Source organism: Pseudophryne corroboree, chromosome 5 (genome assembly GCF_028390025.1).
Source record: "Pseudophryne corroboree isolate aPseCor3 chromosome 5, aPseCor3.hap2, whole genome shotgun sequence".
In the NCBI taxonomy this organism is placed as follows: Eukaryota; Metazoa; Chordata; class Amphibia; order Anura; family Myobatrachidae; genus Pseudophryne; species Pseudophryne corroboree.
Window position 1 is genome coordinate 547,984,370 of NC_086448.1, and position 17,448 is coordinate 548,001,817.

The 17,448-nt window shown below is 45.0% G+C and overlaps 1 protein-coding gene and 1 long non-coding RNA gene across 4 annotated transcripts in view; one reads left to right on the plus strand and one right to left on the minus strand.

Moving 5' to 3' along the window:
• Positions 1–17,448, plus strand: part of RNF144B (ring finger protein 144B) — a 133,637-nt gene that overhangs the window by 85,087 nt on the left and 31,102 nt on the right. For all 3 annotated transcript variants that reach the window (XM_063923236.1, XM_063923233.1, XM_063923237.1), the window contains 2 exons: positions 8,336–8,396; positions 12,420–12,624. In XM_063923236.1, the coding sequence (XP_063779306.1) occupies positions 8,336–8,396; positions 12,420–12,624 (266 nt within the window). The remainder of the gene's footprint in view (positions 1–8,335; positions 8,397–12,419; positions 12,625–17,448) is intronic.
• Positions 1–17,448, minus strand: part of LOC134928024 (uncharacterized) — a 115,444-nt gene that overhangs the window by 19,427 nt on the left and 78,569 nt on the right. The window contains exons 5-6 of the long non-coding RNA XR_010177811.1: positions 10,403–10,561; positions 7,460–7,575 (exon numbers count right to left, since the gene is read on the minus strand). This is a non-coding gene — a long non-coding RNA (uncharacterized LOC134928024). The remainder of the gene's footprint in view (positions 1–7,459; positions 7,576–10,402; positions 10,562–17,448) is intronic.

The following is a 17,448-nucleotide window of genomic DNA, read 5'->3' on the forward strand; positions in this document are numbered from 1 at the left end:
AAAGCTAAACCTCTTTTTGGGGGAACTCTTTTTTTTTAAAATTAACTTTTATTGATATGTATTAAATTTGTTAATAGACCTGAAAATTTCCCTCCCAGAAAGCCGTTAAATTATGGACCTTGTGTCCTTGGTGAAACTGTTTGGTACACTGGCTCACGTCTCCAGTCTTTTCACTGCTTCATACATCTCCCCCTGTGATTTGTATGGGTTGGGGTCAGGTGACTGGTGGTCGGGATCCCGGCGGTCAGCATACCGACGTCGGGATCCCGGCTGCCAGAATGCCAACAGGGGTGCGAGCACAACAAAGCCACTTGTGGGCTCGGTGGCTTGCTGCGCTCGCCACAGGTTCTATTTCCACTCTATGGGTGTCATGGACACCCACGAGTAGGAATAGTCCTGGGCCCTCTGCTGGCATTTTGGTGGTCAGGATCCCGGCATCAGTATGCTGACCGCCAGGATCCCGACCGCCGGTAACATGACTACATCCCGTTTGTATAATACATGAGGAGATGGACCGCGCCGCTGGCATGGACACTGTTTCCCACTATATCCACCAGGGCAAGGAGCACAGGTCGGATTTGTTAAAACCCATTTTTAAAAGGCTCCACAGTACCCGGTGGTGAAGTCCAGCAGAGGGGTTAAGGCACTGACCTGTAGCCCCTCCCCGAGCTCCGGGCGCCATCTACTGCTGGTGTTCCCGCCCTGGAGCTGCATCTCTCTCTCTACCTCACTCCCTGAAGAGATTTTGGCGCCATTACATAGCTGGGCTGATCTCCGGGACTGCAGGGCTCTGTCTCCTCTGTAAATCCGCCAGTATCATCAGCGCTGTGCATTTACAGACACTTAAGTATTCTACATGTCATTTTAGACAGTGTTAGTTAAGAACAAGTGTACTGCTATCTGAATATTTAGTACAAGTATTCTGTGATATACATCCAGTGTTTACTGTGCATTGTTATACATGTACACATACATACTTTTATGTTATTACTAGTCCAGTGCAGTTTTATTGTTATATGTGATAATTCCTGCATTGTACCTATGACTGAGTGTGCCTATAGCTGCTGTGTGGATTCCACTCTTGTGTATCACACGTTTGCTATCACTATATTCTGTACCCTGGGGAACTAGGTGCGTCAGGGTCTCATATACTATATAGTGCTACACAGGGTATACTGTTTATATTTTTCACTGTGTTTTTCAGTCACCCCACACCACTTAAATCCTCTGTTTGTGCTCTGGGGATTTTCTGCTGTTTTTTTTTTTGTGTGTGTTTGTCTGCTATATTGTACTATTACATCCTAAGGCTACATCCCACATGATGTCTGCTACACAGGGTGGGACATCCGTGGACGCTCCTGCCTCATGCAGTGCTGTCGTCACGGATTCACCAGTGGGGAAGTGTTAGCTGCTGGTTCAGGCACTGGGGGTCATGCATCTCCCAGTCTGTGGCACCTGTGTTCAATCAAGACCCACCTTGGGCAGCTTTTTCAAATATGCTGACTACGCTTGTAACACGTCTCACGCCCCCTGTGGGGCCTCCTGTGCCATTACAGCCACATATTGTCCCTGTAGTTAATCCGCCATGGGCGGAAACTTTGTCTAAACAGTTACAGTAATTAAATCAGACTTTGGTTAGACAAAAGTCCACCCCATGTCCCTCTGGGGATAAGGGGTACTCTAAGCGGGCCATTTCTTCCTCACAATCCACTAATATTTCTGATAATTCTTCCAATGAAGATGGAGAATATACTGATCCGTCAGACACTGATCCAGTCGCTTCTGATGAGGAATCTGCAACCCAGGTTGATGTTCCTGACCTTGTGGAGGCTATCAAGCTGATTCTCCAAATTGATGATGACATTGAGCCTCCTGTTACATCTAAGAAACCTGATAAGTTTAAACGTCAGAATGTTGCTAAAGCACTGTAGTTTTACCACATTCTGACCTCTTAATTGACATACGTCAGGAATCCTGGTAATCGCCAGGAAAGCAGTTTTCCCTGTCTAAAAAGATGTTAGCTCGTTATCCTATCCCTGCGGAGTTGAGCAATAAGTAGGAAACTCCACCGCCGGTGGACTCTCATGTCGCCCGTCTTGTGGTGTTCTCTACTCTGCCTGTCACCACTGAAGGAACCGACTGATAAGCGTGTGGAGGGATGCCTGAAGTCTATTTACACTGTTACTGGTGCTGTACATAGACCCACTATGGCTGCCTCTTGGGCAGCAAAAGGAATTGAAGCATGGGTTCAGGCAATTGAGGAGGAGCTACCTCAGGATTTTTCTGACACTGCCAGACAATATCTGTCGTATATTACCACAGCCTCTCACTATATTCAGGAGGCGGCCTCTGATGCAGTGGTCATGGCGGCCAAGGCTTCTACTACGTCTATCCTGGCTCGTCGGATTCTGTGGTTGAGGTCCTGGAAAGTGGACCTGGACTCTAAAAAGACCTTGGAGGTACTCCCTTTCAAGGGAGACATCCTGTTTTGGGAAGATCTGAATAAGACTGTGACTGACTTGGCAACGGCCAAGACTGCGTTTCTCCTAAGTATTAATCCTTCTGCTCAGAAGGCTAGGAGTACCACTTTTCATTCCTTTCGACCTCCAAGTAAAGCAAAAGGTTAGGTGTACCCGAGACAGACTCGTACTTCCAAAACCACTAAGCCCAAATCTAAAATATCCTGGGCCACCTGTCAGCCTGCTTCCAAACAAGACAAGCCTGCTGCATGATGGGGCGGGCCTCCCCCTGGGGTACCCCAGGGTGGGAGGCCGACTTCTGCAGTCCGCCCAGGCCTGGTTAAAGACCACTTTAGACGCCTGGGTGCGGGAAGTTGTCTCTCATGGGTATGCAGTCTCTTTCAAGAGACATCCCCCTTGACAGTTCTGTTCAACGGTTGTCCCCTCGGATCCGTTGAAAGCGCAAGCTCTACACCTGGTTGTACAATCCCTCCTGGAAACAGGAGTGGTAGTGCCGGTACCTCTGTCCCAGAGAGGCCGGGGATACTATTCGACCCTGTTCCTAGTTCTGAAACCGAATGGGTCTTTCCGGCCTATCCTCAACCTCAAATCATTGAACAAGTTTGTAAGAGTGTACAAATTCCGCATGGAAACTCTGCTGGCCATGGAACCCGTGGACTATATGGTATCCCTGGACATACAGGATGCTTACCTGCACATACCTATTTTCATTTCGCATCAGCAGTATCTGCGGTTTGCTATGGGCAACCTTCATTTTCAGTTCCAGGCTCTGCCATTTGGACTGGCCACGGCACCTCGGATCTTCACCAAGGTCATGGCCATGATGACGGCTTTCCTCCGTCATCAGGGAATCAGGTTCCTGCCGTATCTGGACGACTTGCTGATTCTGGTGAACTCCCAAGATGTCCTCAGTCAACTGGAGATGTCAGTCCAATTCCTACAAGCCCACGGGTGGCTCATCAATTGGAAAAAGTCCTCGCTGGTCCCTGCTCGGATCATGGTGCACCTGGGGGCGCTGCTGGACACACACAGCCAAAGACTGTTTCTGTCTCCGGATAAGGTCCTGAAACTTCAGGAAAAGATCAGATGCTTCCTCTCTCACCAGAGAGTGTTGATACACTCGGCGATGCAAATACAAGGCCTCATGGTGCCGGCTTTCAACATGGTAGAGTACGCTCAATTTCTTTCCCGCTCTCTGCAGAGGTTAATTCTTTTTTTTTTTTTTTTCTTTTTTTTCTCTCCATTGCTCGCTTCCAACCCACCACGTGTTTCTCCTGTAATGTTTACCTCCACTGATTGCACACCTTTCCATTGTGCCCTACATGCAGGGTACATCATACTACTACATAAGCATCAGTTTTTCCATATATGAACTTGGTCCTTATATGGCTCACCTCCCACAGTGTAACCTTCAAAGTGCGTCTAACATGGCTGCCCCATATGGTACACTTGTGGATGGGATGAAAAATACATGGACCTTGTGGTTTTGTTGGAACCCTACTCTAAACTGTAGGACTCTGAAATCACCCCCATTTTGTGTCATCTCTTCTAGGGGTAGACTATTCCACCCTGGGTAATCCTACGCTTAGCGCCCAAGATGGCTGCTGCACTTGGTACCTATAAGGGTGGAATACACAACCCTTGGAAGTTATTACCCAAAATGCCTGCACCAATCCTGCGTTATGCTTTCTGTGGGCTTAAGATTTTTCTTTTATGTCTGTGTTGCTTGTCTATTGTTGTATTACTCAAATCCTCTGTATCATGTGCATTGTGTTTGATGTCTGTAAAGCGCCTTGAGTCCTGTTGGAGAAAGAGCGCTATATAAATAAAATTATTATTATTATTATTATAAATGGGATTGTCTGCCTCATCATATCAGGTCTCAAATGATCTCCTTGACTCCTGAGGTTCGTTTGTCACTGAGCTGGTGGATACAGGACCAACAGTTGAGCAGGGGCCGTCCCTTCTGGATCTCCAACTGGGTCCTCCTGACAACAGACGCCAGTCTGCGAGGTTGGGGTGCGGTGTTGGAGCAACACTCTCTCCAGGGTCGGTGGACCAGGGAGGAATCTCTCCTCCCGATAAACATTCTGGAATTGCGTGCAGTGTTCAATGCGTTGACACTGGCCCTACCTCTGGTACAGAACAGGCCTGTTCAAGTTCGGTCAGACAACGCCACCACGGTGGCATACATATATCATCAAGGCAGCACTCGAAGCCGCATTGCAATAATGGAAGTGTCAAAAATCCTCCAATTGACGAAACGCTATCTGCCAGCCATATCGGCAGTGTTCATTCCGGGAGTCCTCAGCTGGGAAGCAGACTTCCTCAGTCGTCAGGACGTGCATGCCGGGACGTGCAACTCCTAGTTGACAAGTGGGGCCTACCAGATGTAGACCTGATGGCATCTCGACACAATCACAAGGTTCCGGTCTTCAGAGCAAGGGCAAGGGATCCTCAAGCAGCGTTCGTGTACGCACTGGTAATTCCATGGAACTTTCGGCTTCCATACGTGTTCCCTCCAGTGTTACTCCTGCCCAGGGTAATATGGAAGTTCAAGCAAGAATGAGGAATACTACTTCTAGTCACTCCAGTGTGGCCCAGACAGCATTAGTTCTCTGACCTGCAGGGTCTATCAATAGAGCATCCTCTTCTATTTCCTCAACACCCAGACCTCCTCGTTTAGGGCCCTTGTGTCTACCCGGACCTTGCCAGACTGGCTTTGACGGCGTGGCTCTTGAAGCATCACTCCTGAGAGCAAAAGGATTCTCTAAGGCGGTCATTCAAGCTATGTTGAAAGCCCGTAAACCAGCTTCGGCTCGGATTTATTACAGGGTCTGGAATTCTTACTTCACCTGGTGTGCTGCTAATAATTATGATGCATATACTTTCAAAACTTCCAGACTATTGGCTTTTCTACAGCAAGGCCTAGACTTGGGCCTTCGTCTGGCCTCCCTTAAGGTTCATATATCTGCCTTGTCGGTGTGGTTTCAGAGAAAAATTGCGTCTTTCCCGACGTTTACACTTTCACTCAGGGTGTTCTACGGATTCAGCCTCCCTATGTCCCTACTGTGGCTCCATGGGATCTGTCTGTAGTCTTGAATGCCCTGCAAGAGTCTCCATTTGAACCTCTTGAGTCTGTGGACCTTAAATGCCTTACGCTTAAGGTCGTGTTTCTGTTGGCTATTGCCTCTGCTAGGAGGGTGTCAGACTTAGGCGCTTTGTCCTGTTGTCCACCCTTTCTGATTTTTCACCGTGACCGGGCTGTTCTCCGAACTCGCCCTGGTTATTTGCCTAGGGTGGTATCATCTTTTCACCTTAACCAGGAAATTGTGGTTCCGGCCTTCACCTCTTCTGTGTTTGGCGGTCTTTGGCTGTGGTACGGGCTCTCCGTGTATATGTGGAGAGGACTTCCTCCATCAGGAGGTCAGATTCCCTTTTTTTACTTTTTGGTTTTCACAAACGTGGCTGGCTTGCGAATAAGCAAACCTTTGCCAGATGGATTAGAATGGTGATTGCACAAGCTTATACCAGGCTGGGCTCCCAGCTCCTGCTGCTATCAAGGCCCATTCTACTCGATCGGTTGGACCTTCTTGGGTGGGTCGCCGTGGAGCATCCTCAGAACAATTGTGCAAGGCGGCTACATGGTCCTCTGTGAACACGTTAATCAGGCTTTTGATACTTCCGCCTCCCAGGATGCTTCCTTTGGACGCCGGGTTCTTGTGCCAGCTACAGTGCGTCCCCTCCCATGAGGAACTGCATTAGGACATCCCCGATGTTATTCCCTGTGGAATACCAGTGTACCCCGCTGCAGAAAAGGAGGTTTATGGTAGACCTACCATTGTTAAATCTCTTTCTGTACACTGGATTTCACAGGGCGCCCATCCTGACGCACTTCGCTTCTTTGGGTTTGTATGGCATTAGCCGCTAGTCCCTTCTCCTGTCGTGAGAATGTGGTTCTATGTGACTAACATCTACCGTCTCTCTTACCTGCTACTGCATTGGACTGGTTAACAAAACTGAGGTCCAGTGCCTGGAGGCAGGGCTATAGAGGAGGCGGTGCAGTGCATCCTGGGAACAGTCAAAGCGTTAGCCTGTTGGTGCCTCAGATCAAGATCCAACTCTACACCCCAATGTTATTCCTTGTGGAATCCAGTGTACCTCGGAGAAAGAGATTTAACAATGGTAAGTGTTACCATAAATCTCCTTTTTTTCTTTAGTCTTGCATAATTGCAGGAATCCTTGGTTGGGGATTCAGTTACAATACCGTTAGTCGGGACCCTGGAGGTCACAATGCCACCGCCGAAATCCCGTCTAGTGGTGAAATGCCGGCGCCGGAATGCTATTCCGGCGCCGGCATTTCTCCCACTGTGGGTGTCCACGGCACCCATAGAGGGAGACTTTAACCTGTGGCGAGCGTAGCAAGCCACCGTGCCCGCAAGGGACTTTCTAGCGCTCATTTCGCTGCTGGGATACTGGTGGCCAGGATCCCGCTGTTGGTATACTGATGGCCGGGATCCCGGACGCTGTTTTTTTTCCTACTGAACCCCTTGGTTGTATACTGTATATAAACTTTACAATATATTTTTCTTATAAATATCTGCATATTTATGTTTTAAGGATTATTAAACAAAAAATGTACAGTATGTGTACCCAACATGAAAATACAATTTTAGCACCTTAAAACGGCAGAAAAAAGTTCCAAAAACCTTGATCGTAGCATGTTAGTTTTAACATATTTTAACAGAGGCGTGCCATCCATTTGTTTTCTACCAGGTTTGTGGTGACATGTCAGAGGATTGGGAATTGGCCAATAAAAATAACTGATGTACATACAGTACACAGAGTATTTTAGATGTAATGTGATGGAATCTGAGAACAGTGCACTTTAACATACCATACTAAATCACATTGTAGAAATTTTTTTGAAACATAACACTTAGGACCTTTACAAGTAAAACTCCCTACTTCTAGCTTACCGTTTGGAGGTTGATTCAATTAGCCAAGAGGCGGTTTTCCACACTAGTAAGTGCTGCTATCTGCCGCACTTATGGTAGCTTCAAACTAGCGTCTTTCTGCTTGCAGCTCCATAGGGCTGTGTACAAAGAAAAGTTAATCTGGGGTGAGACTCGGCAGTGTGGGGGGCGAGTTTTACACTGTTACAAGGGCAACTCACCTGCATGCAGCTAATTGTATTGACCCTTTTGCAAACTAAGGGGTTGATTCAGACCTGAACGCTGCTGTGCTCTTCAGCAATAGACTGCACATGCGTATGAACCGTAATATGCACACACGTCGGCCAACGAGCTTTGCTGGTCAGCGACAGGATGGTGCGAAAATTCCGATCACACGGGCGTTCGCAAGGTGATTGACAGGAAGAACTGACCGTTGTGGGTGGTAACTGACCGTTTACTAGGAGTGTCCGTAAAAACGCAGGCGTTCCCAAGAGTTTTCAGGGAGGGTATGTGACGTCAGCTCCGACCCCGATCAGCCTGTTCTGATCGCACTGTAGGAGTAAGTCCTGGGCTGTGCACAGTTTGCACACAGTGGATTTTTTGCAGCTCGGCGTATACATGCGATCACACACTTGCACAGCGAATTTACACTCCCCCTGGGGGCGGCGACTATCTGAACGCAGGACAGCAAAGTTAGCAGCCCAGCAATCAGGTCTGAATCACCCCCTTAGTTCCCTTTAGTAAAACAAACAGTATATGTAATAAAATAATAGCAGATGCCCTAGTTGCACTATTTGCAAAGTATGTGTATAAGCCTAACTCCAATTTAAAGTTGCCCTCCTTTAAAAAAGTTTGAAAACTGCATCTAATGCAACACTTTTTTTCTTCTTTGTGTATCAGATTGCTTGTCTAGTATCCATTGATCAGTTCCACTTGTATCAGCGGCTAAAGCTTGAAAGAGGTATGATTTAAAAAAAAATAGTTTGAACACATTTAATTTGTGATGTAACTATATGAGTGAATGTATGTATGCTGTTTATTCAATATTGAACTGTTTTAATTAGAACAAGTTTAGATTAAATTATGCTTACTTTAATACTGTGATGTATCAATGTTAATGATTAATGAGCATTTGAACAAAATAGGGCAGTGTTATTGAAATGCAGTGTTGGAATCTTTCTACTTTTATTTTCTCTCTATAGTGACGAGGACCTTTGCTAAATAGTGAAAAGGAAAATTCCAGTGGTAGTGCATGGAAAATCAAGATTAATTGTAAATTGTGCTTCTCGGGCTGCCCGACATAGGGGGTCATTTCGAGTTGATCGTAGCTGTGCTAAATTTAGCACAGCTACGATCATTCACACTGATGTGGGGGGACGTCCAGCACAGGGCTAGTCCACCCCGCATGTCAGTGCCGGCCCCCCCGCAGAAGTGCAAAGGCATCGCACAGCGGTGATGCCTTTGCACTTCAAGAGTAGCTCCCGACCAGCGCAGCTTTAGCGTGCTGGCCGGGAGCTACTCGTCGCTCCCCTGCCCGCAGCGGCTGTGTGTGACGTCACGCAGCCGCCACTGCCCGCCCCCCCAACAGTCCGGTCACGCCTGCGTTGGCTGGACCGCGCCCCCTAAACGGCGGCTTAACGCCGCCGTCCAGCCCCCCTCCCGCCCAGCGACCGCCTCTGCCTCACACATGCGCAGTTCCGACCCGATCGCTGCGCTGCGAGACACTGCAGCTAGTGATCGGGTCGGAATGAACCCCTTAGTGCGTACACAATGAGCGATACAACATACGATATCACTCAATGACGTCACGCTGCAACCAGCCCTTACATGCTGTTTTAGCCGACATAGCCAAAATTGACCTGCATGTATGGCCGACAGAGGGGGTTGTTAACGACCCCCGGGAATGTGAATCGGCCCTTGTTTGCAGCATACACTCTGTGCACTATTTTAGTCAGTATCGCTCAGAAGGGGGAAAATAAAATATCGCAGAGTGTGTATGCACCTTTACCTAGACGTGAGCTAAACACTTGGGAACAATGTCAATTTGCTGTTTTGTTTGTGCCATGCAAGTCAAGTACAGCCATTTGCTTAGGGGAATTATATCTGAAGTTGAGTGTTTGTTTGCCCACATGAATAAATGTGTGTTAATAAATGTTATCAGCTGCTGTTTTTAATATGTCATCCATTACAACTGTGGCTTGAGACTGATAGGACTATCACAGAGAATAAAGCTTGGATGTTTGTTTATATCTATTTCCCTATTAATCTTTATTCTAGTACTCTGCTCTTCTTGATGTATTTTGGTATTTTTTCATTAAGTGTTATTGAGATTTCTAACAGCATAATTACACCGATATTTAATATTAATAGATGTAGTTACTGTAGAGAAGTATCATATCTGTATAATGTTTACATTACATGTTCAGGATACCTGAGTTGAGCCTTCAGAAACATAAGAAAAGCAAAATGAATGGATAAAAGGGAAAAATAAAGTGATTAAAAAGGGCAGTTGTCAGTTTGTGACATTGTGTTAGCGGGAGTGCAATTCTCTATATCACTGGTTTTCAGGACCCCACACAGTTCACGTTTTCCAGGTCATCCAGCAGGTATACTGTGTCTAACCATCTCACATTTTCAACATCCTGATGATAGAGTGTGAGAACCTGTGCGCTATATGAGCAATAGACAGAGAGTTGTTACATCGTTATATGGGATGGTATCAGGATCCCGGCACTTGGGATGTCAACAGTCAAAATGCAGGCAGCTGCATCCCGAAGGTGGTAAGGAGATTAACCCTAATCACAACTTTCCTAACCCTGACCTTCATTACACACAGCCTGACCCTAACCCCCGCATCACCCCCCACGACCTAAGCCTAACCTTCCCTGGGGGTGCCTAACCCTAAGTCCTCCTCCCTGCAGCTTAACCCTCTCCACGCAACCTAAACCTAACCCTTCCGTGGCTAACCTCTCCGACGGCCCTTCAAATCCTGGTTCGGGATACCGGCATCTGCATTCAGAGTAGTGTCGGGATTCCTGCACCGGTATTTCGACTGCTGCTATTCTGAACGGATCCAAGCTATATTGTTGCCAAGATTCCAGGTCTCTTGGAACATTGCCAGCACATCTAAAATGACACGAAAAAATCCTTTCAATCCAGTTAATCATTTTATACCAGGCATATAGTAGATGGCTTTCATGAACTTGTTATGGCCTAAGAAAAGCAATGTGTGGATGTAATTTAAAAAAAATGTTTGTTATATTTTGTTGTTTTGGAACCTAAGTGGCCTTGAGGTCATTTAAGGAGCATTGATCGTCAGAAAAGTAAGTGACGATCTTGCCTTATTAAAGCTGACACTTCCAGTGACATGACTTGATTGACAGTCGGGCTAAAGTTGCAAATAATGCTGAGATTCTAGTGTAGATTTCCATAATTATGAAATTGAATTCTCAGAGCACTATCTTACATGAGGGGGGGAGGGTGTCGTGGGGGACTCAATTAGCCATTGAGCTAATTGACACCCCCTCTCCGGTGCTATTCAGCTGTCCCTGAAGCTGCCCGGTGAAAAAAAATCCCTGATAATCAGCCCTGATCAGTCCCCGTTTTTGCGTCTGCAGTTTGCGAAAAAACACAGGTCTATGAACTTATCACGGATTCTATGTGTTTTCATCTGAAAATGTAAATTTTTTTCAGGTGCAAAAAATGGGGTTTAATTGAAAAAGTAGAAAAATAATTGTTTAGTTCAGTATTGTGCTTTGCCATTTTAAGTACTGCTGTGGTTGTGTATAAGGGTTGGGTATGGGATCTCGGCGGTCAGAATACCGGCGATGGTATCCCGACCGCCAGAATGCTGGCAGGGGGGTGAGCGCAACGAAGCCCCTTGCGGTCTTGCTGCGTTTGCGACACTGCAGGCTCGGTGTGCTCACCACAGGCTTTATTCCCACTCCATGGGTGTCGTGAACACCCAGGAGTGGGAATAGGTGTGGCGGCGCTGCCGGCATTCTGGCAGTCGGGATCCCGGCGTCTGTATTTTGCCCGTCGGGATCCTGACTACATCCCGTGTATATGACATTGCTAATGGACTTTTTGGGGGTAGGGTAGGGTCCTAGTCATTTCTAAATACACACCCTGTCCTTGATTCCATTTGTACTAGTATACAATTTCTGCATGACTTAAGAATTAGAAACCATTTAATGGAATAAGCATTGTTTTCTTTTATGCAAAGTGTGATTAGAATTAGTGTGTTCGAAAACTATGAATGAGAAAATATTGAATAACATAGAAAGGATATAACAAGATTTGAATGGTTTAACGAGACATGGAAGTTAACAAAGCTTTTATGTATACTGAAAGTAATCTAAGAATGTTTCCGTTATCAAAAATAGAAAACCAGCCTAATAGTGTGATGGGATTTATACTACCAAACTAAAAAGATTTAGAAGAGTTTGGTCTTTGGTTGTCGTCTCAAATCCTCAATACATGTCTTGTGGATTTCTCTAACCACACACAGGGAAGACGTGAGGGTTGCGGTTGTAAACCACTGGTTTAGATGAAACATTTCAGTGTTTTATGTTGATTGCAGCTTCCTACCAAATGCAAGCAGTTATCTATGCATATCTTTTCTACGTTTTTCCCTTTTGATTATGAGGTGCTGGATCTGGGCACTTCTATTTAGGCTGCAATATGTTTTCCTCTTTAGCTAGATACACACTTGCACGATATTGTGCCGATTTGTCTGATCTGGGCGAATCGGAATGACAAATCGTCCATATCATGCAGAGTGTACGGCCAATTGCTTGCTCTCAAGGGTCGCATGTGAGGTTGTGTGCTTTGCCATGCTACACGGCCAATCACACGACCTCGCATTCTATGCAGTGAATATTAATGAGGGACATCTTAGGTATAATTGTGGTGCGATAAACAAGAAGCTACAGTTTTTTCATAGTTATAGAATACACTCTTTATGGCTTTTTTTCTATTTCAGAAATTCATCTTGACCCTTGCAGAACGTGGTGTCCTAATGCAGACTGCCAAACGGTATGCCAGGTTCAACCAGCTGATTCCGGTATGCCTGTATCAGTGGAATGCCATGTGTGCCTTATAAAGTTTTGTTCTGCATGTAAAAGACCCTGGCATCCCGAGCACTTGTGCCAAGAAAACCAGCCAACAATCGTGCAACTCGAAAAAGGGTAATTTGTGATTCTGAAAAAGTGTTACTGTTTATTGAGAATTGTGAATAATCATTAAAACAAATATTCACTACACAGGTATATACTGTGTTTTGATTATAATTTCATCTTAAAAGTGGAATTAGTTTGTATGGCCCTACAAGCAAAGTTACGTTGCTTTTGATTTCATATTAAACCAACTCAATGGGCGGTGCTCAAATGATATATCACGCCCATCTCCTTTCTAAAGTGTTCCCATTATCCCGCATATCGCGCCCTTAGTAATCAGGTTTAGCTGCGTAAAGGGTTAGGGCACCTCACTAGCTCGCGGGTAGCAAGCTGGAATTATTATACCTCTCCCGTCAGCAAAAACAGAACGGGTGTGGAAGGGGGCGGAAAGAATTGAATACCGCCCAATGTGTGCATTTCTGTTGTTAGTGATGGCTTCAAGATAATGGCAGTTGGACCATTTATCTGGCAACTGACGGCCACCAACATCACTGATTTTCCCTCACACTCCATAGAGATACAATCTGCAGTGTTGTACCAAAATTCTCACCAGTGTGCGCATATTACCTGGAAATGAATCATCCACAATGTGTTTTCAGCTTAAATTGTTTATGCGTAATATAGATTTGTTTCTTTTTTAAATCAATTATTTAACTTTTATAAATGAATGCTCTAACTGCTGACTAATATTTTGAGTGAATCTGCACACAGTAACAGAACTAATCAGACAGGTGTCATTGCATGATTTTGTAGAGGATGGGTCCACAGACTTGCCGCTTTTTTATGCCAATTTCTGAACATTAAACGTTTTAGCATGTGTCTATACTGGTTATGTAAAATGAAAGTGGAAGAGAAAAAATGTCTAACTGTTGTAATAATAAAAAGTCAATAGGTTATTTAATAACAAAGAAAAATTGTGCAATACCATGTTCCATCTGTAGAATATAAATACATGAATTTAACAAGTGATTAACAAAAATCATCAGCCAAAACCCATCTGTACCAATGACTGGTTTTGGCCTGTTGTTTTTTGTTACATAATAAATGAATGAATTCTGTACTTCATTTTATTTGTTCCAAATTTTTCTTATTCATTAACGTGCTGGATCTGAAACTGGTATTCTAAGCTGAAAAAAGAATTCAAATTGGGAAAAAACTGGGCATTCTGGCTGTAAAGCACAACATACAGTATCTGTGCCGCTAACAGTATTACATGGATGAGAGTTCCCCTCATGGACTGGAAATGTCTATCTTTGTGGACTTTTTTTTCATGGTTAAGTGTGCATAATAGGAACAAAGGAAAACTTACAAATATAACTGCTGTTTTGTAGTGAATCATCCATTAGACAGACTAGTAGAGTGTATAAAACACTTATCGCTGCACTTGTGTTTCTATCTACTGATAGGTGCTCCACTTCAAACCTTAGGACAAGAAGTGCAGATGTGTCCACCTACGTCGTTGCTGCAGTCATAGGTGCAACCCCTGTTGTGCCTAGTCGTAAGAGTGTCTTTTTGCACCCCCCCCCCCCCCGAAAAATGCGTCTTATTCGCTTTGCTATGTGAATGAGACACACAAGCAGATTTTGCTGATTACAATGATATGCGGCATGCCTATATTCTATGTGCGTCCGCTTGTATCTGCCTACGAAATGCTACGCTACAGGGATTTCCTGGAAAACTTACAGATGCATTTTCGCCCCCCCCCCCCCCCCCCAAAAAAAAAAAGATGCCCAAAAGATGCCCAGCGTTAGCAGAGTTGCACTGGGCCTCATGCCAGGTGGATGAGGTATACAAGGTCTACAGTCATTAGGTTGACCCCATATGGTCAACAGACACAAGGTCATCATGGACAAAGGTTAACAAATGAAAGGTCGACACTGGTAAAGGCTGACAGAGTCAAAAGGTCAACGCAAAATTGGTCGACACTTTTATGTGCATTTTTGGGGTTAGTGTGGATAGTTTTTTCCATCTGGGACCACCATTTGTAGAAATGTGTCCCCTCGGACTCGCTTCGCTTGCCATGCTTTGCCACGATGTCTCACTCCGCTCCGCCCGACATAAGGTTACTAAAGGCTATGATTTATGACATGGATAGTCAAGGATGGAAAAAGTCCCAAAACATGAAAATTCTAAAAAAACTTGAGTCGACAATATGTGTGCCGACCATTGTCACATCGCTCATATGAACTTGTTGACCTTTTTCAGTGTCGCCTTATGTCCATGTCAACCATATGGGGTTGACCTAATGACAGTCGACCTAATATATGTCGACCCGTAGTCTGGATCTCATGCCAGGCATCTTGCGGTGCATGGCGTATTGAGGCTAGATGTATGAGGACACATCTGTATGTGATGCTGCTTTAGGGGGTAGACATTGCAGAAGATTGCATCTGAACAAAATTGGCAAAATAAGTTTATTTACTCCCTAGATTGTGAGGGACAAGTCATTCTGAGAATGCAGAACATAATACATCCAATAAATGAAAATAATTATTGACTTTTCTGGAAATCACAATGGAGTGGTATCGGTTTAGAAGGATTAAAAAAGATTAACACAAAAATGTCTTTAGAGAATCTAAATAAAACTACATTTATAGTATGCTAGAGTTAGTCAGAGAAGATTTTGTCTACAATATAGCAATGATTTCATATCAGTAGTTTTTTGTTTTTTTTGTTATATAGCAAGAACAAGCAGGAACGCTGTTCCTGAACTTCAGGCAGAAAGGAGGAACTGCACGGGTTGTGAGAGGTGCAGGGTGCTACAATGAACATTACTTATGATATAATCAGGAACAGTGTTTTATTTTCCAGTGCCTTCTTTTCTAAATACAATATAGCTCCACCCCCAAACCTGGTGTTCTGGAACATATTCTTCCAGAAAAATAGCACTGTGTATAGGAAACTGTTTGATCTTATTGCACATTCTGTAACAAAGATAAACGTCTTTGAGAATTCTACAGACCTATTGTTTTGTCTAGCACAGAGTGTTTGATATGTTTATTCAGTAATTAAGGTTTAGCACAACTAGACTATCCAGTTTGAGAACATAGATTTAGCTATTAAATCAAAATGATTTTCCCATATCTTCTGATGAATCTAATACAGCTTTAGGGTGGAAATTTACTAAAGGACGATTTTAATTGATTTAAATTCTCTGAAATTCGATGTTGTACTTCTAGGGCCAAAACAAACAAACATTTATTAATATTTAAAAATATATATAAAAAGAAAATCACCTGTTAGCAAATGTGTTTCAGCCCCTGAAACCCAACACAAATTAAGATCGATTTTAGTTTAATTACAATTGACCAAAATCGACTTTTAGTAAATTTCCCCCTAGTGTGGCTTATTAAGACATATTGTAATTCATTGAAGATGCAAGATATGTTTTTTACTTAGTATAGTAAGTGGCTGAGTGTATTAGTACAAAATAAATTGCTTTTAAATGATACAATTTCAAGAAGTCAGTGGTCTTAAGGGGGGTATACACAGGAAGATTTCCCCCGGAGATGTGTGCTGAGCGATCTAGCACAGGCTGCTGAGCACACATCTCCCCCCCACTAATCACTCAGTGCGATATGTGCTGAGCGAAGGAGGGGGGGGGGGGGAGAGGGGCGATCTACTAGATAGACTAAATCTAGAGCCGGCGATAGCGATAGCAACGCGCGGGGCCACGCATTGCTGTCGCCGCCACCCTACACACGGAACGATGTGTCCTTAATTTCTAAGCAATCTAGTCAGAATGCTCATAAATTAAGTGAACATCGCTACGTGTTTTAAAATTTAAATCTTCAATGCCTGAAGCCCCCCCCCCTCCCGGACCTACCAAGCCCACAGAACTACTCAGACTGCGCAGCATGACCTCTGACTTCACGTCACCCTACGCAGTGCGCACAGCATGGGACATGTCACGATCCGGGTATCTGGACGCCATTTCTTACCCATCAGATGCCTCCTAAGGCTGGCTCAGCGCTCCAGGACCGGATCCCATCTGTTATCCTGATGTGTACATTCCTGTATCCTCTCCTGTCACTCTGGGACGCTGTCACAGTAAACGCCATATTACACCTGGCATGGCGTCTCCCGCGGCCTCCGCCGCCGTCCCTGAACTTCTGCATGCAGAGTGTCTGAGTGGCGATTACGTCAGCCGCGGCCTCCGCTGTGTCCGCGTGGTTGGATGTGCATCTGTCAGCCTGGCGCCTCCTGTCTCCGGTGGCCGGCGCCGCCATTACTGTTTTCATTACCACATGGATTACAAACAAAAACTTCCCTCCAAGTGTCTGCATGGGCGCAGCCATCTTGGATTCTGTCAGCTGATCATTTCCACCAATCTGTTCTCAGTATTGATAATCTGCATAATTGCCTAGCCAATCCCTTCCTTGCTGCAGGTATAAATACACTGTGCCTGAGCAAGGAAGGCGTCAGTGCTTTGGTTGTCAAACCTAGTTCCTGTTTGTCTCTCTCCTGTGATTGTCTTCCAGGTTCCAGCTCCTGTCTCAAGACTTCCACCATAGAGACCCGCACCAGCATTCCACCTGCGGTGTAGCCTGACTCTCCAATCCATTGTGGATTCATCTGTTTCCAGCTACAACATTACCTGCTTCCAGCTCAGCTTCCAGCAGAGTACAGCTTCCCTTAAAGGGCCGGTGTCCTTTCTACACTTTACCACTCTCCACCGGTATTATTATTTCTCCGCTCTCAAGTTCTACATTTCAGTTCATATTTCATCGCTCCCAAGTTCATTTATTATTTAACTGGTTCCAGCCAGTATCCACTCCGTGCTAACAACAGTCTGGTTCCAGCCAGTATCCACAGCAGCTGTTTTATCTTCAGCAA